Genomic DNA, 22,782 nt, shown 5'->3' with positions numbered 1-22,782 from the left:
CCATGACCCAAACACCTCCCACCAGGCCCCATCTCCCGCACTGGAGATTACATTTTGATATGTTTAGGTTTTGTTCCCCACCCAAATCTCATATTGAATTGTAATCCCCACAATCCCCGTGCATCAAGGGAGAGAACTGGTGGGAGGTAATTGGATCATGGGGACGTGTCCCCCATGATGTTCTCGTGATAGTGACTGAGTTCTCATGAGATCTGATGGTTTCATAAGTATCTGACTGTTCCTTTTTCACACACTTGCTCTCTCTCACCTGCTGCCATGTGAGATGTGCCTCCTCCCTTTCCGCCATGATTTCCTGAGGCTTCCCCAGTCATGCAGAACTGTGAGTCAATTAAACCTCTTTTCTTTATAAATTATCTAGTCTTGGACAATTCTTTATAGCAGTGTGAGAACTGACTAATACATACTTCAACATGAGATTTGGAGTGGATGAGCATCCAAACTATATCATGAGAGAACAAAATTAGTTTGAAAACTTAGTCTTGAAAGTTCTGTGGTATCACTTCTACTATATTCTGTGGGCCAAAGCAATTCACAAGGCTAGCCCAGCTTCAGGGGGCTGGAAATAAATTTTATTCTTCGTGAGATAGGAAAAAAGCATTATAAATGGATATGCATCAGGATGGTAGGGATTATTGCAGCTATCTTTATGGATAATCTGCAACACAATGTTTAACAAGTAAGCTAAGAATACATATAGCAAAATATGTGTAAAATCTACATATTGTGATTTATAAAACTTTATTATAATACATTGTAGAAGACCTAAATTTAAAAAGAGGTACACATGTTCCTGAATATGAAGACTTAAATGTTAGTTCTTTCTATAGATTCCAAACAATTCCAATAAAAATTTCACAATATTTTCAAAGAACTTAACAAGCAGAAGACCCAAGAAGAGCCAAGATACTCCTGAAAAAGAAAGAGGGAGGAGAAACACCCTACCAGATAGCAAAACTTATTACATCTCTAGTAATAGACAAAGGGTGGTATTCATGCAGGAATAGACAATAGGCTAATGAAACAAGCTATGTATACATGAACACTTGATGTATGAATGAATCATAGCAGGTCACTGGGATTAAGCAATGAATAGAGCTGGGATAATAGGTTGCCATCTGAAAAAATAGATCCCTAACTTAAGCTATATAAAATAATCAATTAGCGATAGTTCAAAAATCGTAATGTAAAACGTTTAAACTTTTAGGAGAAAATATGGAATAATGTATTTACTTTAGTGTAGATGAAGTTTCCTTTAAAATAGAAAGAATACACTAAACATAAAATAAATATTAATAAATTTATCTACAGTAAAATTAACAATTTCTGTTATATCATAAAGAAATAAAATATGAGATCAAACTTGCTTTTAAAACATCTTTACTCCACAGAGAATTATTACCCAGAATACATAAAAACTCCTAAGAGTTATTGAGAAAAAGACAAATAAGCAATAGAAAAGTGGGCACAAGGTAGAAGTAGATATTTCCCAGAAGATAAAACCTAAACTGTGAGTAAACCCTTGAAAAGATGCTCAACTTCATTATTTTTTAACCAGGCAATGCAAATTAGACAACTATAAAATACCATTTCTTCTAGTAGACTCGCAAAAATTAAGAAGTCCACCAACTGCTCTGAGGACGTGGCTCAAGGACGTTGTTACAATTGACTTGGAAAACAATCTGCTAATTTCATCTGAAGTGGAATATTTGTACTCCTCAAGACCCAGATATTTCTACTCCTAGGTTTATTTTCTAGAGAAACTCTTAAATAGTTATACTAGGGGACATATAAAATAAAGATTCAGAGCAGCACTGTTTATAATAGAAAAAGAAGAAAAAGAACCACTTGATATACCACATATACAAGAAAAAGAACCACTTGGTATACTACAAAGACTCCTCTGCAAAGAATCATTGCATGTCCTTTCTTCCCAACAGCACCCAATTTTGAGTGAAGCCTCACTTCCCTGGACTTTCCTTGAAGTCACCCAATCAAAGCCCAAATCCTAGAATAGGTTCTTTCTAACAGCATTCTTACTGAGACATTCCATAGTTCTCCATGGCATGCACTCTCTCAAGCTACAAGGAGTAAATCAACTTGTTCAACAATAGGTATGTTCCTGATGGTCTTTGACTGGAGGGCATTGACAGGGTGAACACAAAGAACAGTAACTGATCTCCCCTTCTTCCTGGACATGTGAGAAAATGATTAAATATTGATGTCAGCACTCCTTGAAATCTCCAACTGGGCAATGTTTAAGCTAGGTGTGACCCATAGTCATTGGTGTCGAGAAAGTTGAGAAAATGTAGTATGAGCCATAGTCACTGGTGTTGAGAAAGTTGTGAAAATGTAGGGTTGAGAGTATTCAATGTGATTTTAGATTCCAGGCATCTAAAATTACCCATGATGTTGATGGGACCAGAAACTAGGGAATAGAAGTTGTAGAGTAAAGTGGCCTTAGGGCGAGTTTTCCAGCCAGCTAAGAGGAAGTCATTACTGTCTTCTCTTTTGACTCAGTTTCCCTCCAGCTGTTGGCATCTTGGAACAAACATGAGAATTTATAGATTGAGACGAAGCAGACTCAAGCAAAGAAGGGGAAAAAACAAGAAGGCAAAAAGTGTGAGTCTCAAATCCAGAGTATCAAGGGGTAGCTGGTATTGGCTATGGCTGTGTTGGTCAGGCATGCAGATCCCAGAACACTCGAAGGACAACTAACACCTATCTAGTGTTTTCAAAGAACTTCCATGTCCACTGTCTGTAAACCTCATGCAGACATTTTACAGATGAGGGAAGTGGGACTCAGAGAGGTTATGTGACGTACTCAAGATCTCTCTGCCAATAAGAGGTGGAAGCAGGATCTCAACCTCAGTGTAACTGACTCCAAATCCCACCTGAGTTTATCCGTTTTTCTCCACCAGCTTGGCCAGCAGGAGTCTCAGATTGCAACTTCTGCATCTTTGGAGATCACAGAGCAGAAAGCCAAAGAAGCCAGAAGCCGGAGATTGAAGAGAAATTTCCTCTGGAGGTTTGCTCAGAAGGGCACCTGGTACTTCTCCTCTCTTCTCCCTCTTACAAGCAATGCAGGGGGAGTTAGAAAACACAAAACACTAGAACTAGGGGTGAAGGAAGGCACTGCTTAAACTGGTCACCGGGACTGCACATCACCAGAGCCACAGAACAGAGCTTCCCTGAAATAGCAGTTGGAGGCGGCTCCCACCAAGCCACATCATCCGCATGACTCATGCAGTCGGCTCTTCCTTAGTTTGTGGAAATGAGACAATGAGGATGCTGATGCGCTGGGTTGCTGGAAATGAGCCCTGCAGTCTCTGGGAGCCATCCAGACATACCCTACTGTTGGGGAGTCCCCTTGGCCACCACCGCATGTCACTCTGAGTGCCCTGGAGAAAAAGTTCTAGTGTCCTGCAGGAACAACTGAGGAATCTGCCCCCCCAATCGCCTTCAGGTGTTAGCACCTAGCTCTCCAGAACCTGGGAGTAGGGTGAGGCTGCGCTGAAGGTGATCTCCAGGCACCGGGCGTGTGTCCGTGGGGCAGGGGCCATTCCTCAGGCTGCGGGAGCCTCTGGGGCTCTGTCCCTGCAGTGCACACAGGCTGTCTCACCTCTCCTTTCTCACCCTGCTGAGGACAGGGCTAGTGATGGATTGGAATTCCTTTGAGACTTGCCTTGTTTTCCCCTGAGGGAAACCTACCATCTTTCTGCATTGTGGAGATTGGAGTAAAATCTAGTTGGCATTAAAACGTTAGCGAGCACTTAATTAGTCTCCCCAGGTCCAACGTAGAAGCAGAGGAGTCTAAAGGCAGACCGCTGACAGTGATATTCTTGGGGAGCTGGCAGTCAGGGAGTCAGACAGTCTTGGAGACTCTGTACCTGGGAAATCCCAAATTGGCCTTCTGTGCAGTAAATCCTCCAGTCCCACCACATCCTTTCCTGTCTCATCCTCAGCTGACTTCAGTGTCCATATGAATCTCCCCTTCATCACTCTGGCCTCACAGATCCTGGACCCCATAAACTCGACTCCATTCTGCCTGCCCCAAAATAAATACACAATGTTGACTCAGCTTTGCGGATCACTCTTAATGCACCAGCCACTGGATGCTAGTGGTTCTGTGCTTTATGTGTTTTATTACTTTATTCCTCAAGGTAGGAACTACTATTATTATTTCTATTTTACAGAGAAGGAAACTGACTTGCCCAAGGTCTCCACAGAAGCTTATTTCATCCATCTCTGAGCTGAATATGGACACATCCTGTGGGAATCTCCCAGCTTGTCCCATATGCTCTGAGTCCTTCCTGTCTCCCACTCTACCCCAACTTCTGGTCCATCTGCTCCCGGGGAAATGGACAATCCACCCCTGCTCCACTTCACTCAGCCTCCCCAGCCTGCAGCCCCACTGCCCTCTGTCCTCAGCTTCTTGCTGTGTCCTGAGACTCCTGAGGTTTTCATTCCTCTCTAGGAGGTGGCAAATGGATAAGGATTGGGATCCAGGGATAAGATTTAAATAGAGGATTAAGGCTCTGATTGTAGTTATGGTTAGTGTAAGGACACACCCACAGAATTTGGGGTAGGAATTGGGTCCAGAGAACAAAAACTGGGATTTCAGAATTAGAGGTGCTAAGGGTAGTGACATTCCGTTCCCTGGCCCCAATTCCTATCCTTCCAGCTCTGCCACTCTATGACTTTCACTCTGCCTATTCTTTAGCCTCTGCAAACTCCCCAGTTTGTAGAGACCATGGTGTTTCCTTGCTCCGATTCTGTCTTTGTCAGTCTTGGTCTGAGTTTGAGAGGAAAGAGGAGGAGTGAAGGAACCTTCTACTTGACAGGCTGTTAGGCTGTGGCTGGCACTGAAGCCAGGATGGGAACGGGGAGGAAGGGAGGGCGTCAGCTGGGTTAGGGGCCCTGCAGAGAAGCCAGCCAGGAACAATTGGGAACAAAGGCTGGATACTCTTCCGCTGAGCCCCAGAGCCTGGCCTTGGCCTTCCGGGAACAGCTCCAGGAAATGGCTGAGATTCCAGATTTGGAAGGAAGAGACCGGTAAACACAAGCTGGGATCTGAGAGGGGAGTGTGGCCTCTGTCTAGGTTGTGGGTGAAAGGGGGCAGCGGGCAAGAGCCGACATTGTAGGCTCAAAAGCTGCAAGGCCTGCCTGCTACAGACATGGACACAGGCTCTTGGGCCTGGAAAGACTCTTGAAAGGTCTTTTACTCCAACCGCCTTTCCGGGGCCTGAAAAATACTCCTGCCGAGGATCCTCCAATAGTTTCAGTGATAAGATGGGCCTAAAAACAAATACACAATGTTGGCTCAGCTTTATGGATCCCTCTTAATGCGTCAGGCACCAGATCCCGGTGGTTTTATCTTTTATGTGTTTCATCATTACTTTATCCCACAAAGTAGGAACTACTATTATAATTTCCATTTTACAGAGAAGGAAACTGACTTGCCCAAGGTCTCCACAGAAGCTTATTTCATCCATCTCTGAGCTGAATATGGACACATCCTGTGGGAATCTCCCAGCTTGTCCCATATGCTCTGAGTCCTTCCTGTCTCCCACTCTACCCCACCCCCTGGCTCATCTGCCCCTGGGGAAATGGACCAGGGTGTTACAAACCACCCCTGCTCCACTTCACTCAGCCTCCCCAGCCTGCAGTCCCACAGCCCTCTGTCCTCAGCTTCTTGCTGTGTCCTGAGACTCCTGGGGTTTTCATTCCTCTCTAGCAGGTGGCCAAAGGATAAGGATTGGGATCCAGGGATAAGATTTAAATAGAGGATTAAGGCTCTGATTGGAGTTATGGTTAGTGTAAGGATACCCTGTAAGAAATCCCCGACTAGATCATGAGATAAAGCTTAGCACTGAAGTTAGGGTCGGGGGTTACAGCTAAAGGGTCGAGGTCAGAGAGTTTCTCGCCTCTGGTCTCCTCCCAGTTCTCCAAGGCACTGAGGGCCAGGCAGGAAGCATCGGTTTCCTCAAAGCCGCTTCCCTCCTGGGGCAGAGTCTCGGTCACAAACAACCACCACCAGCCCACCCCGCCCCTCCTTCCCTCTTCACTGTGAGCTCAGAGCAGCAGGACAAAGTGCTCGGGACAAGGACAGAAGGCTGAGAGTAGCCATGGGCTCTGGAGGAGAGAGCCTCCGGCGGGGCCGGGCTTCCCAGCCTCTGCTGCTCCTGCTCATCATGGGTGAGTTGCTCTCCCTCTCCTGGCCTATGCTCCCTCCATCCAAGGCCTGCTCAGGGCAGAAGAGGCCTGCTGACTGCTTGCTTCCCTTTTGCAGTGAGGGGACCAGAGATGAGAATGATGATGATGATGATGATGATTAGTGTGTGTAAGGGTACGTGTGTTTGTGCATGTGCGCACACGCCAGAGAGAGAGAGAGAGAGAGAGAGAGAGAGAGAACACACTATACAAGCCCTGGCCTGGATGCTGTGCATGCTGGCCCTCTCTCCTACCAGCTAGCTCGTTCTTTGAGGGGCAGCCTTCAGTAGTTCAGAGTACAGGTCATCTGGCAAACTCGCACACAAGAGAAGACAGATGAGGGGGATGCCAGGAATTTGGGGTGTTGCTGGTGATCAGACTAGGCTCTGCTCCCTTTCCCTCCCAGGAGGCATGGCTCAGGACTTCCCGCCCCAGATCCTAGTCCACCCCCAGGACCAGCTGTTCCAGGGCCCTGGCCCTGCCAGGATGAGCTGCCGAGCCTCGGGCCAGCCACCTCCCACCATCCGCTGGCTGCTGAATGGGCAGCCCCTGAGCATGGTGCCCCCAGACCCACACCACCTCCTGCCTGATGGGACCCTTCTGCTGCTGCAGCCCCCTGCCCGGGGACATGCCCACGATGGCCAGGCCCTGTCCACAGACCTTGGTGTCTACACATGTGAAGCCAGCAACCGGCTGGGCACAGCAGTCAGCAGAGGCGCTCGGCTCTCTGTGGCTGGTGAGGTCTGGGAGGGGAGCTTCAGGGTGGGGCAAACCTGGGTGGAGACATACGAGTTGAATGTTCAAGGGAACATCTGAGAGCAGAGGCCTGGGCTGCAAGGCTTGGGAGGGCAAGGCTTGGTGGGGCTGGCCCAAAATGGGAGGCCAGGAAGGTGGGCAAAGCAGAAGGGGGCAAGAGTGATAAGGGAGGGAGAGGAGGCCTGGGCCCTGCTCCCTGTCACCTTCCATCCTCTCCACAGTCCTCCGGGAGGATTTCCAGATCCAGCCTCGGGACATGGTAGCTATGGTGGGTGAGCAGTTAACTCTGGAATGTGGGCCGCCCTGGGGCCACCCGGAGCCCACAGTCTCATGGTGGAAAGATGGGAACCCCCTGGTCCTCCAGCCCGGAAGGCACACGGTAAGTGTGGCCCCCTCTCCCACAATTCATCCTGGCCTGGGCAGACCTGGGCACACCCTGAGGGACTGACCTGCCCTCCAGCCCCGCATCCTCAGGTAGAATTTGAGGAGGGGAGAGCACGGGGATCTCTAACTTCCCCCCAGCTCAGAGCCCCTCCCCACGTAGGAGACTTCACAGTGAACCTGGCCCTGACAGGTGTCCGGGGGGTCCCTGCTGATGGCAAGAGCAGAGAAGAGTGACGCAGGGGCCTACATGTGTGTGGCCACCAACAGCGCAGGACACAGGGAGAGCCGCGCAGCCCGGGTGTCCATCCAGGGTAAGGACAGGGGTCGGCTAAAATCAGGGCCAGGCTGCGGGCTCCAGTTAGGGTGGTATGTTCTGGTTTGGGCTGGGGTTAAGGTATGTGGGGTCAGGGTCAAAGTGCTGGGGGTCTCATGTAGTGGGAGGTTCCCCCCTGCTAGAGTAGAAATCGGAATGCTCAAGACCTGGAGACTCTGGGAGTTTGGGTTCCCTGGGGTTCCTCCCTGGCTGAGGGATGTTCCACGCCTCAGTTGTGTCACTCCGGCCTGTAGGCCCCAGCCTAGCCCTATCCTCCCCTCAGAGCCCCAGGACTACACAGAGCCTGTGGAGCTTTTGGCTGTGCGAATTCAGCTGGAAAATGTGACACTGCTGAACCCGGGCCCCGCAAAGGGCCCCAAGCCTGGACCGGCTGTGTGGCTCAGCTGGAAGGTAAGGGCCAGGTGCTAAGGGTGAAAGCCAGTCCAGAGCTCAAGAAAGGGCTGTTCCTGAGTTCTCTGACCCCTCGCCCTTCCTCGCAACTCCTTCCCAGGTGAGCGGTCCTGCTGCACCTGCCCAATCTTACACGGCCTTGTTCAGGACCCAGACTGCCCCGGGAGGCCAGGGAGCTCCGTGGGCAGAGGAGCTGCTGGCCGGCTGGCAGAGCGCAGAGCTTGGAGGCCTCCACTGGGGCCAAGACTATGAGTTCAAAGTGAGACCATCCTCCGGCCGAGCTCGAGGCCCTGACAGCAACGTGCTGCTCCTGAGGCTGCCGGAAAAAGGTCAGGGCCTGATCCCTTCGGAACCCAACAATATGCCCTCTGGCTCCTTCTTATTTGGGAGCCCCTGGACTGTTCTACTTCAGTCTTGGGGGGAGATTATGGGCCCTACTCTGGAACTCCCTTCTGCCCTGGCCAGGCCAGCAGAGCTTCGAGAGGCTTCTTGTCTCCTTGGTGGGGTTCTGACTCTGTGTCCCCCATCCCAGCTCCTTTCCCTAGCATCTTCTCCCTCAGAGCCCCTCATAGCCTCTCTTCCACCCCTCCAGTGCCCAGTGCCCCACCCCAGGAGGTGACCCTAAAACCTGGCAATGGCAGTGTCCTTGTGAGCTGGGTCCCACCACCTGCTGAAAACCACAATGGCATCATCCGTGGCTACCAGGTACCCCCACAAACTGACCTAGCCCTTCCTAGTGCTGCCAGGACATCTCTTTTCTCTAGAGTTCTGCATACCCTTGCTCTGCGCACTGAGAAAGGTACCTGGGCAGAGAAGCAAAGAAAACCTTCTTTGGCTGAGCAAGGACCCACTGTCTGCCAGACCCTGCCAAGCACTTGACCTCCCTGATCCTGTTTCACCTCACAGTCCACCCTGGGGTATTATCCCCAACGTACAGACATGGAAAGTGGGGCTAAGGCCACAGGAATAAGAAACAGAGTAGATCAAACCAGGCTGTGAATAAGGGAGTGGTGCTCAAAGTGTGACTTCTAGAGCAGCAACATCAGCCTCACCCAGGAACTTGTTAGGAACACAAACCCTCAGATCCTTTCTGAGGACTAATAAATCAGAAACTCAGAGATGGGCCTGGCAAACTATACTTTAGCAGGCCCTCCAGTTGACTTGGAAGGATGCTGTTGTTTGAGAACTACTATGTTACATGTATTTTAGCAGATTGCTTTTGCCCTTCTTCTGTTGATCTAGAGAGAGGTATCTCTCACTTGGTTGGGAGAATAGGAGGGGAATAAGAAATTGGGTGCATTCCCCAAGTGGGTGGCAGGGCAGAATAACCACATCCCTGGAGTCTGATCTGCAGACAAAGGGCTTAGCTTCTGGGATGGTGCCTGGGGCAGCTGTTCACCTCTTCTTGTGCCTCAGGTCTGGAGCCTGGGCAACACGTCACTGCCCCCAGCCAACTGGACTGTAGTTGGTGAGCAGACCCAGCTGGAAATCGCCACCCGCATGCCAGGTTCCTACTGTGTGCAAGTGGCTGCAGTCACTGGTGCTGGAGCTGGGGAACCCAGTAGCCCTGTCTGCCTCCTTTTAGGTGAGGGCAGTGCCCACAGGCCCACCCTACCCTTCAGCCTGCCTCCCGCCTTCCTCTCTCCCTGCTCCTGCCTCACACTTCCAGCTCTTCCCCCTTGCCTGCCAGGCCCTCACTGCCTCGACTGCCCCTCCCCCTGAGCTCTGCATCCCATACAGAGCAGGCCATGGAGCGAGCCACCCGAGAACCCACTGAGCATGGTCCCTGGACCCTGGAGCAGCTGAAGGCCACCTTGAAGCGGCCTGAGGTCATTGCCACCTGTGGTGTTGTGCTCTGGCTGCTGCTTCTGGGTACCGCTGTGTGTATCCACCGCCGGCGCCAAGCTGGGGTGCACCTGGGCCCAGGTGAGATTCTGAGGGGGACCCACACATATACAGGCCTCCTCAGCATCCAGTCAGAATGGTGCAGGGGCTTTGGATCTCTGGCCAGGTGATCCAGCCTCTGGATTTAGCCTTCCTCCTGCCTTCTCCCAGGTCTGTACAGATATACCAGTAAGGACGCCATCCTAAAACACAGGTGAGAGGTGAAGGGGGAGGTCTGTCATAAGGGAGGGTGGCAAGGGACAGTGGAGCTGCAACAGAGAAGAGTGGAGTACTAGTCGACCTGCCAGGCAGTTTGGGACTCTCGTACATGAATCTCTCCTGTAACTCCAACTGAGAATTCATTTATCTGTCATTAATATTCCTATCACACCACTTGACAGACTAGTAAACTGAAACTCATAGAACTTGAGTGACTTTGCTCAAGACTGGCCTTCTGAATCCCCAATCCAGGGCTCTTGTCACCCCACCTCTCCTGCTGCCTAACCCTGCTAGGTGGAGAATAATCAGCATGAGACGACCAGCTCGAATGTCTCATCTTATGTGTGCACTCATACTCTACCAAGTAGTGCCTTTGCACTCAGTAATTCTCTCACTGAGCCATTGTGCCTGCATCATAATCCATCCGCAGCTACAGCAGAGGGTGTTCAGTGCCTACATCATAGATTCTTCCTCACTGTTCTCAAAAACAAGATCTGCTCATAGGCCCTTCTGCTTCCGGTATATTTGGCTGCCAGAACAAGTCTGCAGTTTTGGGACATCATGCTGATAGAGAACACATCTTTCTTGCTCCCATTCTCTGAGTTTTGTACTAAGTAACTGCTTCATCTCTCTGTCTGCTTTCTTGGCTCTTTATTTCATTAGATCTCCTCTGGGAGGCTTCCCACTCCAGGTCTGCATCTATCCACAGAAGTTATTGAGCACCTACTATGTGCCAGCACATCCAGGCCTAGAGCTGCCATTTCACTGTCAGGTCCTCAGGCCAGAGCAGGGATCCAAGCCGGTTGGTGTTGTGTTCTGACCTTTTCTGAGTTCACTGTCTTCTTTCTTTCAGCTACCTCCTGGCTTTGTCTGCTCTGCCCTAAGCTTTCTCTGGCTTCCCTGGGAACTCCTGCTCTGTCCTGGAAGGAGATTCCATTCTGATCTTTGGTTCATTCTTTCCTTTGGAATAGCCTCCACCTGCCAGGATCTCTCAGTGTAGGCAGAGACAGGCATGAGGGGATATGAGTGCAATTCTGCACTGGCCACGCAGAAGTGGGTACAAGACACATGGAGGGGGTCAATGTGGAAAAACACAGGAGAAAGAAGATTCCACATTACCCTGACAGTAAGAAGAGGGTGGAGGGAAAAGCAATGAAGCAGCGAGTAATAGCCTGCTATGTCCACAGGGAAAGACAAACCATTTGTTCTAGCTCAGGTATAGGGTGAGAGATGGGTCAGAGCAAAGGATATAGTTAGGGAGTTGGAAACCAGACCAAGGAGAGTCCTGTTAGCCATGCTAGGTACCTGGGCTCTACCGTGGTAAATGAGGGGCCATTGAAGGTCTTAGGCAGAGAAACTCCTTGCTCAGATCCCTGTTCTTGAAGGATCACTCAGGCAGCCAGAGGCCAACATCCATGGAGCAAGCTCCTGCTCTGCCAGCTGAGTGATCTCAGATTTCCTCATTTAAACTCAGACCATCAGCCATGAGTGTAGAAAGTCTTATTGTTACCATTTTACAGATGAGAAAACTGGGGCTTAGAGAGGATGTATTTACCCAAGTACAACAGATGTACATACTCAAGCCAAGCTGGATTGTCAAACCAGATTTGTCTTCAGGTCTTCTTTTCACCTCAGCAAACATAGCTGTCTGTCATTACTACCTCCCAGCTCTGGGTGACTTGGATTTCCCCTCATCCAGGAATAGAAAGGGGTGCTGAGTTTGGGGGATGGGTCAGAGATCTTAAGGAGTCTGTGAAACGCTGAGAAGCAGTAGTAAGGATAAAGCAGATACCACCAACTCCTTGCCCTCTTCTGCTGCCCTCTGAACAGGAGGTCTTGGCCAATAAGGTTCTCACTTCTCCCTGTCTCTCCCGGCCTCACCCCCTCCCTCCACTGCCCCAGGATGGATCACAGTGACTCCCAGTGGTTGGCAGACACTTGGCGTTCCACCTCTGGCTCTCGGGACTTGAGCAGCAGCAGCAGCCTCAGCAGTAGGCTGGGGGCGGACTCCCGGGACCCGCTAGACTGTCATCGCTCCTGTGAGCATGCTCAGTGGGGGCAAAGGCCTAGCTGGGGGCAGTGATCCCAGGGATGGAGAGTGGGACATGCTCACCATAATTCCTCCTGTCATTTATATCACAGTGCTCTCCTGGGACTCCCGAAGCCCCGGCGTGCCCCTGCTTCCAGATACCAGCACTTTTTATGGCTCCCTCATCGCTGAGCTGCCCTCCAGTCCCCCAGCCAGGCCAAGTCCCCAGGTCCCAGCGGTCAGGCGCCTACCACCCCAGCTGGCCCGGCTCTCCAGCCCCTGTTCCAGCTCAGACAGCCTCTGCAGCCGCAGGGGACTCTCTTCTCCACGCTTGTCTCTGGCCCCTACAGAGGCTTGGAAGGCCAAAAAGAAGCAGGGTAAGGAGAGGGAGAATAGACATAGCCTGAGCTGGTGGTAGAGGGTCCCAGGAGTGGGAATGTGATGGGAATGAGACCTCAAAGCCTGGAGTGAGGTGAACCTCCACACCCTCCTTCCATTCTCCTCTCCAGGTGGACGCAAGACCTCTTTCTCCTACCACCAGAGCACTCAGCTAGGGGTGCAATAGCCTCAGCTTTTTGCACTGTCCTCTTGTTTCAGTTTGGCTACGCCAGCAGTGAGCCCTAATTCTGCAGTCAATTCAACTCAGCAAACATTTAATAAGCACCACTGCATGCCAGACATGGGGAACACAAGAGACACCAGATACAGCCCTTGACTTCTAAGAGTTCAGGGCCTAACGAAAGTGCTGACTAGCATACGAGTAATGCTAGAGCCTAGAGGAATGTGACAAGGGCTGCCACGAAGCCTCAGGTTCCCATGAGTTCATCTCCTGGTGTACTCTGTACAGGTGTGCTTGGGCACCGACTCCCAACTCACTTCTCGGAGAGGAATGGGCATTTCCTTTCTGGAGAGGTTTCTCTCCTGACTCCCAGCTGCCTTCTTTGACTTTCCAGACAAAAATAGTTATAGCCTCCATTTCTTGATCAATTACTATATACTGGGTGCTTTACTTATATGTGTTACTTCATTTAATCCTCACAATAGATTGGCTAGCTACTATTTCTCTAATTTTATAGACAGGAAGAGGGTCAGAATGATTGAGTTACTAGTTCAAACTTCTGCAAGTAATTAGCTACAGGACTCAAACCTGAAGGCAGGATAGTCTGCCTCTGAAGGCGATTCTGAGTCTCTCTGGAGCTCCCTCAGGAAATCTGATTCTCTCTTTGAGTATTTTTTCCTACTTCTGGCCTGCAGAACATTGGCCTGCACTCTACCTGCTGTCTTCTTGAGTCTTCTGTACTGATAAGTAAGACCTAACAAATGTTCTACAGCCAAGTCTTTTTTTAAAAATGGATTTAATCCAACTTTTAATAAGACAAAGATAGATTAAGATAATTAAGAACTTGTTCAATATCCAGAATTTTATGACTTTAAATATCAGTGAAGCTGGCATTCTTACCAGATTTGCCTCAGAGCTATTGGGTTACAAATCCTTGGTGGTAATGAAACACCAAATAAGAAGAGGTTGAATAGTCTCATTTGAAAAACAGCCCTCCCATGGAGAACTACACCTACTTTAATGGAATGGATAGCCCCTCATAGAACAGTAATGCTACTGGAAAGAGGTGAGTGGTTTTCTATAGCCAGTTCTTAAGAAGGGTTCCAATTCAGAGATGAAGCTTCCTAACCTGTGGTTTACTTCACTTCCTGTTTCTCCTCACTCCAGCCCCATCTCACCACTGTCCCCAGGGTAGGTCAACTGCAGCGACTCCTTGGCTGGTGGACACTAGATATTCTACCTCTACTTCCCAGGACCTCAGCAGCAGCAAGATCATGCTATGGTCTTCTGCAGAGCCATGGAGCTGATTCTATTGCTGTTTCTTCCTCTTCTAAAACTGGCAGCCTCTCCCATTGCCCCTAACTCCCCTTTACCTGCTTGTTCCTTTTTCTTATTATTTGGCCTTAGTTGGGGTTTCTTCTCTAGTGCTGATATCCTCACAATTGCAGCCTCCTGTCTCTCATCCATCATAACAGGTTCTTAGTTCTGCTCTCTTTGCCAGATACATGCACTGAATAACCTCATTCATTCATTATTTTATTCAAACAAATATTTATTGCAATTTGGCCAATGAGTTTCAACCTTTCACCTTGATAACATTTTTCTTGTGTAGTTTATTCAATTAGAATTGAAACTAAAGTCCAAGTAACTCCAAGCAATGTAGGAGGACGGCTTTTGTTACCAGGGTACCTTAGAGGAAGTGAAACAGGCTAGGATAAAAGTGGCCTTTTCCAGACCTGGCTGTTTTCTTTCCCTTTCCACCCAAACCAGCCAACCAACTTGTGCTCACGTTTCTGAGCTTAGTCAAGAAGCCAGGCACTAGACAAGACAAAGCTGATGATAGCAGAGTTGGCACACCAACCCAGAAGTTGGCTCCCAGGACTACCTGGGTCATATGAAAGCTATAGAAAATCAACAAAAACCAAACAGCCAAAGTACCAAAGGCAACTTTGATGGAGGGAGTCTAGTCATTGATGAGTTTCCATCCCAAAGGATCAGAAGGTCTGGCCACTAGTACATAAATGGGGTCTTGGTCAGTGCCAAAGCCTGGCTCACTTCCTTGCTCTGAAGCTGCCCATAGTGGCCTCCAGATCTCTGATACGAGACTGACTAGATAGCTCTACCCTGAGGGTCCTGCCTAGTCCCTGGTCCACCAAGAAGAGAAACCCTTTCCTAGTTGGGCTTCTGGTCATGGGACACTAATCTAAAGGCTGTTTCTTTTCTCCTTTGATGGTCTTCAGGTTCCTGGTCCTGGAAAAATCTCTTTCCTCTATTACCCTATTCCTCTCTGGCTTAAACTTAGATCCCTTTTGCATTCTGGCCTGACCAAGAAGCATGATCACAGGTCACTGCACACAATTGGGGCTGTCTCTTTAGTTTCCAGCTTCGTTGTGAAAGTTCACTCAGAGCCCTGTCTCTCCACTGCCCATGTGGGCCAGATGACAGCTTCCATCTTGGTGACTCTTCTCACTGTGTGTTTACATCCGCATTTCTGGTATCACCCATGCATTCGTTCTTCCATTCGACAAAAAGTATTGAATAGCTATGGGCAAAGCATTGCCTCCCTGGGATAGACCAATACCTTTTCCCACTCTGAAGTTCCTCTTCCTACTATCTGACTGTCTCCTGTCACAGCCAACATTGTGTGTCAATCCCTGTTTTTGTCTTACTCACTCAGCTCAACCTGACAGTCTACCCCACCTTTCAAGTGAGAGACAGTCGAGTTTCCCAGAGCAGGGCTATCCAGAGCCGTGTGAGATATTTGCAATGTGAGAAATGGAAATTCATAGATTCTCTCCAAGAAAAGAAGGAGTATTTTTCTTACTGAGCCAAAATTCATGAGAGTAGCAATGTGAGGGTATAGAGATCAGGAAGATTGGAATGAATACAGTCAAGGAAAAGAAAGTTGTTTTTTAAACTATCTATCAAGGCCAAGAACTTGCGCAATCTGTTTTTACTTAATTGTCAAGACCATCATTCAAAGTGGTTGTTTACACATGAAACTGGGACTCAGAAAGGTACATGGACTGCCCTGAGGTCACACAGCTGAGCTGGGCAGGTCTTTTGACTCCAAGCCTAGTGCTCCTTCTACCATATCACAGCTGCTGGATGAAGATGGGGGTGTGGAAGGGATTCAGGGGGTTTTCCCCCTCTTTTCTCTGGGTTCCGGGTCCTGCAGGCTGAATTGAATAAGACTGAAGATGGAGACAGCAGCTGGGGTCTGAAAGGTCCATCCTGGGCCCCGCAACCACCAACCCTTTCTTTGCAGAGCTGCAGCATGTCAACAGCTCCCCACTGCTCCGGGGGAGCCAACCCTTGGAGCTCCGGGCCTGTGAGTTGGGAAATAGAGGTTCCAAGAACCTTTCCCAAAGCCCAGGTGAGAGAAGGTCCCTGAAAGGGAAGTGAAGGGGTGAGATAGGGTGTAGGGGTACAGGGGCTCACCAGCCCAGGCCCCTCCCACAGGCTCATCCTCCTTTCCCTGAGGAGGCTGATGAGGGTTGGATGGAGTAGGGGACAGGTAGCTAAGGGAGCTGGTGGGGGAGTCGGCAGGCTGAGCTCCAGAGCAGATGGAGATGCCAGTTCTCACACCAGGCTTCTATACCGCAGGAGCTGTGCCCCAAGCTCTGGTTGCTTGGCGGGCCCTGGGACCGAAACTCCTCAGCTCCTCAAATGAGCTGGTTACTCGTCCTCTCCCTCCAGGACCCCTCTTTCCTCATGAAACTCCCCCTACTCAGAGTCAACAGATCCAGTAAGAGGGTATGGGGTCCGGAAGCAGGGTTGGGAGAGAGGGGGTGAGGGGAGTGTGTATTGGGATTGGACAGGCTGGGGAAGGGGAGAAAGGACTTGAAGAGCTGTACTAACCACCGTGCCATCACTCTCTCACCCTGATCAGGCCTCCGGTGGCACCACAGGCTCCCTCCTCCATCCTGCTGGCAACAGCCCCCATTCCCATCCTTAGCCCTTGCAGTCCCCCTAGCCCTCAGGCCTCTTCCCTCTCTGGCCCCAGCCCAGCTTCCAGTCACCTGTCCAGCTCTTCACTGTCATCCCTGGGGGAGGATCAAGACAGCGTGCTGACCCCTGAGGAGGTAGCCCTGTGTTTGGAACTCAGTGAGGGTGAGGAGACTCCCAGGTGAGTGGCTTGAGAGATAACCAAAGAACTACAGAAAAGCTATGGGAGCAAGTGCCTCTCCACCCATTCCGCCCTCCCTCAACTGGGGCTTTTCTGCTACTACAACCCCCATTCCACCCAAACCATTGCTGTCTCCCCTTTTGCCTCTCCTTAGGAACAGCGTCTCTCCCATGCCAAGAGCTCCTTCACCCCCCACCACCTATGGGTATATCAGCACCCCAACAGCCTCAGAGTTCACGGGCATGGGCAGGACCGGAGGAGGGGTGGGGCCTGAGGGGGGAGTCTTGCTGTGCCCACCTCGGCCCTGCCTCACCCCCACTCCCAGCGAGGGCTCCTTAGCCAATGGTTGGGGCTCAGCCTCTGAGGACAATGCTGCCAGCGCCAGAGCCAGCCTTGTCAGCTCCTCTGATGGCTCCTTCCTCGCTGATGCCCACTTTGCCCGGGCCCTGGCAGTGGCAGTGGATAGCTTTGGTTTTGGTCTAGAGCCCAGGGAGGCAGACTGCGTCTTCACAGGTAGGTGAGGTCTCCCCATCTTACTCCTCACTCATACCCCTCGCCTTTCTAACAACCATCATAATGTCATCATTTTTAAAACAACTAGTTTTATTGAACGATTACTGTATCTCAGGTACTATGATAAGTGCTTTGCATACATTTAATATTGAAAGTCTATGTGGAATATTCTTTATCCCTCTTATCCCAATGAGGAAACGTTAAGTCAGATAGTTTTATTAGCATGCCCAAGGTCACCCACAGAACAAGGACAAATTGTCCAATTCGTTTGTTTGTTTTTGTTTTGTTTGCTTGTTTTGCCCAGGCAATGGCATGATCTGAGCTCACTGCAACCTCTGCCTCCCAGGTTCAAGAGATTCTCCTGCCTCAGCCTCCCGAGTAGCTGGGATTACAGGCACCTGCCATGCCCAGCTAATTCTTTTTGTACTTTCAGTAGAGACGGGGTTTCATGTTGGCCAGGCTGGTTTTGAACTCCTGACCTCAAGTGATCTGCCCACCTCAGCTTCCCGAAGTGTTGGGATTATAGGCATGAGCCGCTGAGACTGGCCTAAGTTGTCCAATTCTAAAGGCAGCCAAATGTAGGTCCATTTTCCTGCCTCTAGGACTCCCCTCTTACCCTGACTTGAGTCTCCAGGAAAGGTTGCTCCATCCTCTTCCAATTCCATCCTCCTGCCCGGTCAGTGGCTGGGGCTGCGGGGCCACTGGGCTCACCCCTGACATTCCCAGCAGAGTGGGACCTTTATTTCCGTGTCAGCGGAAGGTAGTGCAGGGTCCTGGCTGCTTCGGTGTCCCTTCCCCACACGCACCATCAGATCCCCCAGCCCCATTTTACTAACCCTAACTCTACCCTTTGCCCCCAAGAAAAACAACCAGGATTGTGGTAAATGGGAGGGCAAGGATTATCCAGGACAGAGGTGCCCATGATAGCAGAATGCCCAGGGAATGGGGATGTGCAAGGAGAGTGCAGATAGAAGGCCAGAGCTGGGCTGGGAGGAAACAGTTCAATCACTTCTCCCTAAAGAAACAAATGGATCAGGCCCCTGGGGATGTGGCCTCTGGGACTGATGGGCTGAGTTGGGGCTAGGTTATGTTTAGGGCTGGGTACATGCCCTGAGCTGGTCCTAAGCTTCCTGTACTAAACTGGCCCCTAGGGGCTGAAGGTCAACCCCCCACAGACACCTCTACCCTCCCCGACAGATGCCTCATCACCTCCCTCCCCAAGGGATGACATCTTCCTGACCCCCAGCCTCTCCCTGCCCCTGTGGGAGTGGAGGCCAGACTGGTTGGAAGATATGGAGGTCAACCACACCCAGCGGCTGGGAAGGGGGATGCCTCCCTGGTCCCCTGACTCTCAGATCTCTTCCCAGAGAAGTCAGCTCCACTGTCCTGTGCCCAAGGCTGGTGGTGAGTGTCTATCTTCCTGGCTAATGTGTCCATCTTGACCAGAGGGCCTCTGGGAAGAAGCCAGGAGGAAGCCTGTCACTGGGGAAGGGAGATAAGGAGCAGGGGAGATAACTCCACTGTCCTTCAGCTTCTTCTGTAGATTACTCCTGAGCGGTGTCCCTGAGACTGCCCAGACGGGAATCAGAACCACTTCTCCTGTCCACCCACAAGACCTGGGCTGTGGTGTGTGGGTCTTGGCCTGTGTTTCTCCGCAGTTGGGGTCCACCTTCCCAAGCCTCTGGACACTTCTCCCTCCAGGATTGTGAAAACAAATGAAAACAAAATTAGAGCAAAGCTGACCTGGAGCCCTCAGGGGGCAAAACATCATCTCCACCTGAATCCTAGCCACTGCTTTCTCTTCTGTGCCATCCACTCCCACTACCAGGTCGCTTTGGCCTGAAGAACAGCCCAGTCTCCTGCTCTCCCCACCCAGTTGGATCACAGGAAGTAGAGGAGCCAGAGGTGCCTTCGTGGAGAACAACAGTGGCTGCTGGGAGAGGACTGTGGAGGAAGGAGCTTCTCGGAGCCCCCTCTCAGCCTTACCTGGGCCCCTCCTCTAGAAAAGAGCTCAACTCTCTCCCAACTTCACCATGTAAAGAAAATAATTATGAATGCCACTGAGGCACTGAGGCCCTACCTCATTGCCAAGCAACGGGTTCAAGGCTGGGTCTAGGGAGGATGCTGAAGGAAGGGAGGTGTTAGACCATAGGTCAAAAGCACCATCCTTATACTGTTGTCACTATGAGCTTAAGAAATTTGATACCATAAAATGGTCAAGACTTGAGTTCTGTGAGATCATTCCTCGGAGCACCATTTTTAGGGGAGCACCTGGAGAGATGGCAAGAGTTTCCTGCGTTAGGTAGGGATCAGGCATTCATTGACACTTAGGGAGTATCACACATTTCTGTTCTGCAATTAAAGGAAGAATGAGGGCCGGGCGCGGTGGCTCAAGCCTGTAATCCCAGCACTTTGGGAGGCCGAGACGGGTGGATCACGAGGTCAGGAGATCGAGACCATCCTGGCTAGCACGGTGAAACCCCGTCTCTACTAAAAAATACAAAAAATACCCGGGTGAGGTGGCGGGCGCCTGTAGTCCCAGCTACTCGGGAGGCTGAGGCAGGAGAATGGTGTAAACCCAGGAGGCGGAGCTTGCAGTGAGCTGAGATCCGGCCACTGCACTCCAGCCTGGACAACAGAACAAGACTCCCTCTCAAAAAAAAAAAAAAAAAAAGGAAGAATGAGGTTCATCCACCAAATTTTAAGCAGAATATAGGAAGGGCAGGGGTGGGAGTTTCAGGGTCTGCTGGTCCTGGCAACTTACATTACCGCCAGGTCCAGGGCCCGTCTGCCTGTGCACAGTAAATCAATCACTGTGACAGAAGTTTTGCAAAAGAGGAAAGATTTATGTGCAAGACTGCTGAGTGATGACATGGGAGAACAGCTCTCAAATCCACCTCCCCAAGATAAGCCTTAGGGATATTTATGGCTGAGGGAAGTGGGAGGGTCTAAGGCATGGGGAAGGGTGATTGGGAGTGGGGAAAATTAAGTAATAGGTTCGTTCTGCCCAAGTGTAGTTGGGGTTCATGGCATTTCATAAGGACATATGCGTAGAAAATTGTTGTGTTGACTGGGCACGGTGGCTCACGCCTGTAATCCCAGCACTTTGGGAGGCGCAGGTAGGCAGATCATGAGGTCAGGAGATTGAGACCATCCTGGCTAACATGGGTGGTCCCCGTGTTAGTAGAAACCCCATCTCTACTAAAAATAAAAAAAAAAAAAATTATCCGGGCGTGGTGGCAGGCACCTGTAGTCCCAGCTACTCAGGAAGCTGAGGCAGGAGAATGGCATGAACCTGGCAGGTGGAGCTTGCAGTGAGCGGAGATCACGCCACTGCACTCCAGCCTGGGTGACAGAGAGAGACTCGGTCTCAAGAAAAAAAGAAAGAAAGAAAAAGAAAGAAAGGAAGGAAGGAAGGAAGGAAGGAAGGAAGGAAGGAAGGAAGGAAGAAAAGAAAATGGTTGTGTTATGATCTGAGGGTGGAGTTTTTGGCCCTCTGATGTCAAAAGGCCACCCCTGGAGCACTTGCAGAGGCCTAGTTGAAAGGTCGGTGGTCTCGATCGGTTTGAGCTGGACAAGAGCTGTCCCAAGTTCCTGAAAAATGACTGTGGCGCCATTCTCATGGCGACCTGTGAATGTTATCCACAAAGTAGCCAGTGAAGGTTGTTTCCCCGTTCAGCAGCGAGGCCTTCAGCTACCAAAGCCTGTGTTTCATGGAAAAAGGGAAAAAACAAAAAGCAAGCAGGGCAGGCCGACTTGATCAAATTAACCCCTTGATTTCACCCATCCTGAGGAGACAACTGCTTTCAGCAGTCCCAGATGGTTTCTTAAAATAGACAAAGTTGCTAAACTCCACAAAAGGTAGACGTACCTGTCACAGTTGGCTTGGGAACACCCTTCAAAGAAAAAAGCAGAACAGAGAGACGAACCTTCGCGCTGGAGGGCAGGCAGGCCTGCATCTTCCTCCCTTGGCGGGAAAGGTCAGGGGCAGAATCCACAAGTTGGTGGAGGGGATGCTACAGAGCATGACAGGGTCGCAGGAAGCAGAGCTTAAAAGGGGGTACTCATCCCTCAAACCCAGCAGCTCTACTTGGAGGCCACTGGGAGTTGAGAGGCTGAGTGAGGCAGGACCGTGGGGACTGGGGGCTTCCTGAATCACATTCATCAGGACAGTCTGGGCCGGATTTTTGTGATCTCAGGAGGAAGAATCAGTGTTGCACATACACATCCGTTCCTCTGTATTTGCTTTTCCTTTTCCGGATTTTGTGAGGTGGGGGGGTGGGGGTTGTTTTGGGTTTTTTTTTTTTTTAGCTTCCTGGTAAAATTCCTTTTGAAAACATTCCAGCCCTGTTTGCCAGACTGAAAGGGACAGAGAGATTTGTCAAAGGGGCAGACAAGGTCAGGGCCTGGGCCTGGAGGGCAGCCGCCATGCCCAGAGAGTCCAGGGAAGTCACTGAGTCAAGGGTAGAGCAAGCGAGAAAGAACAAAACCTCAGGTCACCAGTGAGTACACGGGATGCGGGGCAGGAGGTGACGAGGACCGTGACATTCACCACAAAAAAGTCTTAACAGTTCTGTGCCTGTCAACCCAATCACACCTGGGCCCAGCAAGAGGTGCCCGTTTGTACATAGCCTCTGCGACGGAGTCAGAGGGTTTGAAAAAGCATGCTCTTCCTTTTTGCCTGGGGTTTCTCCCATAAGCTCCTCCTTTCTTTGAGTTTTTCAAGATAATTTTTTGTGAGGGGTGTATTTTCTTGTGGGAAAGTAGACAGACCCCAGAGGAGGGCACTAAAGAAGGGCCTGGCTTGACCTTCCAAAGGTGGAACATGTGTCTTATTACTGGGCATTTGGAAAGTCTATGGTTGTAACTCGGGGACAGTGAGCTTCTTACTCCTTTAAAAAGTGGGACAGTACAGTCCCCACCTAGTGTTTTTTCAGTTTTTTGTGTTTGTTTGTTTGTTTTTGAGATAGGGTCTCACTCTGTCACCCAGGATGAAGTCCAGTGGCACAATTACAGCTCACTATAACCTCTAACACCTGGGTTCAGGCAATACTACTGCCTCAGCTTCCCAAGCAGATAGAATGACAGGTGCACACAACCGTACCTGGCTGATTTATTTATGTATTTAGTTAGTTAGTGTGTGTGTAGACACAAGGTCTTGCTAGGTTGCCCAGGCTGGTCTCAAACTCCTGGGCTCAAGTGATCCTCCTGCCTCAGCCTCCTAAAGTGCTGGGATTACAGGTGTGAGCCATTGTGCCTTAGCACTTTGGACAGAGTGGAAAGGGAAGCAGAAGCTACCAGTGTGTGCTGATATATGGGACCCTGCAGTCACCTTCTTTCCAGCCTTCTGCACA

The 22,782-nt window shown here is 50.3% G+C and overlaps 1 protein-coding gene across 4 annotated transcripts; it reads left to right on the top strand.

The window, feature by feature from the left end:
* The first annotated feature begins 5,665 nt into the window (after positions 1-5,665).
* Positions 5,666-19,655, top strand: ROBO4 (roundabout guidance receptor 4). 4 transcript variants are annotated; one of them, XM_017853844.1, is made up of 18 exons: positions 5,666-6,216; positions 6,638-6,967; positions 7,209-7,366; positions 7,562-7,682; positions 7,968-8,095; positions 8,196-8,424; positions 8,688-8,800; positions 9,512-9,680; positions 9,836-10,021; positions 10,151-10,193; positions 12,101-12,237; positions 12,341-12,604; positions 16,055-16,162; positions 16,393-16,534; positions 16,679-16,915; positions 17,070-17,428; positions 18,626-18,832; positions 18,960-19,655. In XM_017853844.1, the coding sequence occupies exons 1-18, from the start codon at positions 6,147-6,149 to the stop codon at positions 18,980-18,982; spliced, it is 3,024 nt and encodes a 1,007-aa protein (XP_017709333.1). In that variant the 5' UTR covers positions 5,666-6,146; the 3' UTR covers positions 18,983-19,655. The 4 variants fall into 4 exon arrangements, with proteins under 4 accessions (XP_017709333.1, XP_017709334.1, XP_017709336.1 ...); XM_017853847.1 differs by having other exon boundaries at positions 6,007-6,216; positions 6,844-6,967; XM_017853845.1 differs by lacking the exon at positions 6,638-6,967.
* The last annotated feature ends 3,127 nt before the right edge of the window (positions 19,656-22,782 follow it).

The sequence above is a fragment of the Rhinopithecus bieti genome, unplaced genomic scaffold (assembly GCF_001698545.2).
Source record: "Rhinopithecus bieti isolate Rb0 unplaced genomic scaffold, ASM169854v2 scaffold_37463, whole genome shotgun sequence".
Classification (NCBI taxonomy): Eukaryota; Metazoa; Chordata; class Mammalia; order Primates; family Cercopithecidae; genus Rhinopithecus; species Rhinopithecus bieti.
The sequence above is the reverse complement of the archived record's forward strand: the minus strand, read 5'-3'. Positions and strand labels throughout refer to the sequence as shown.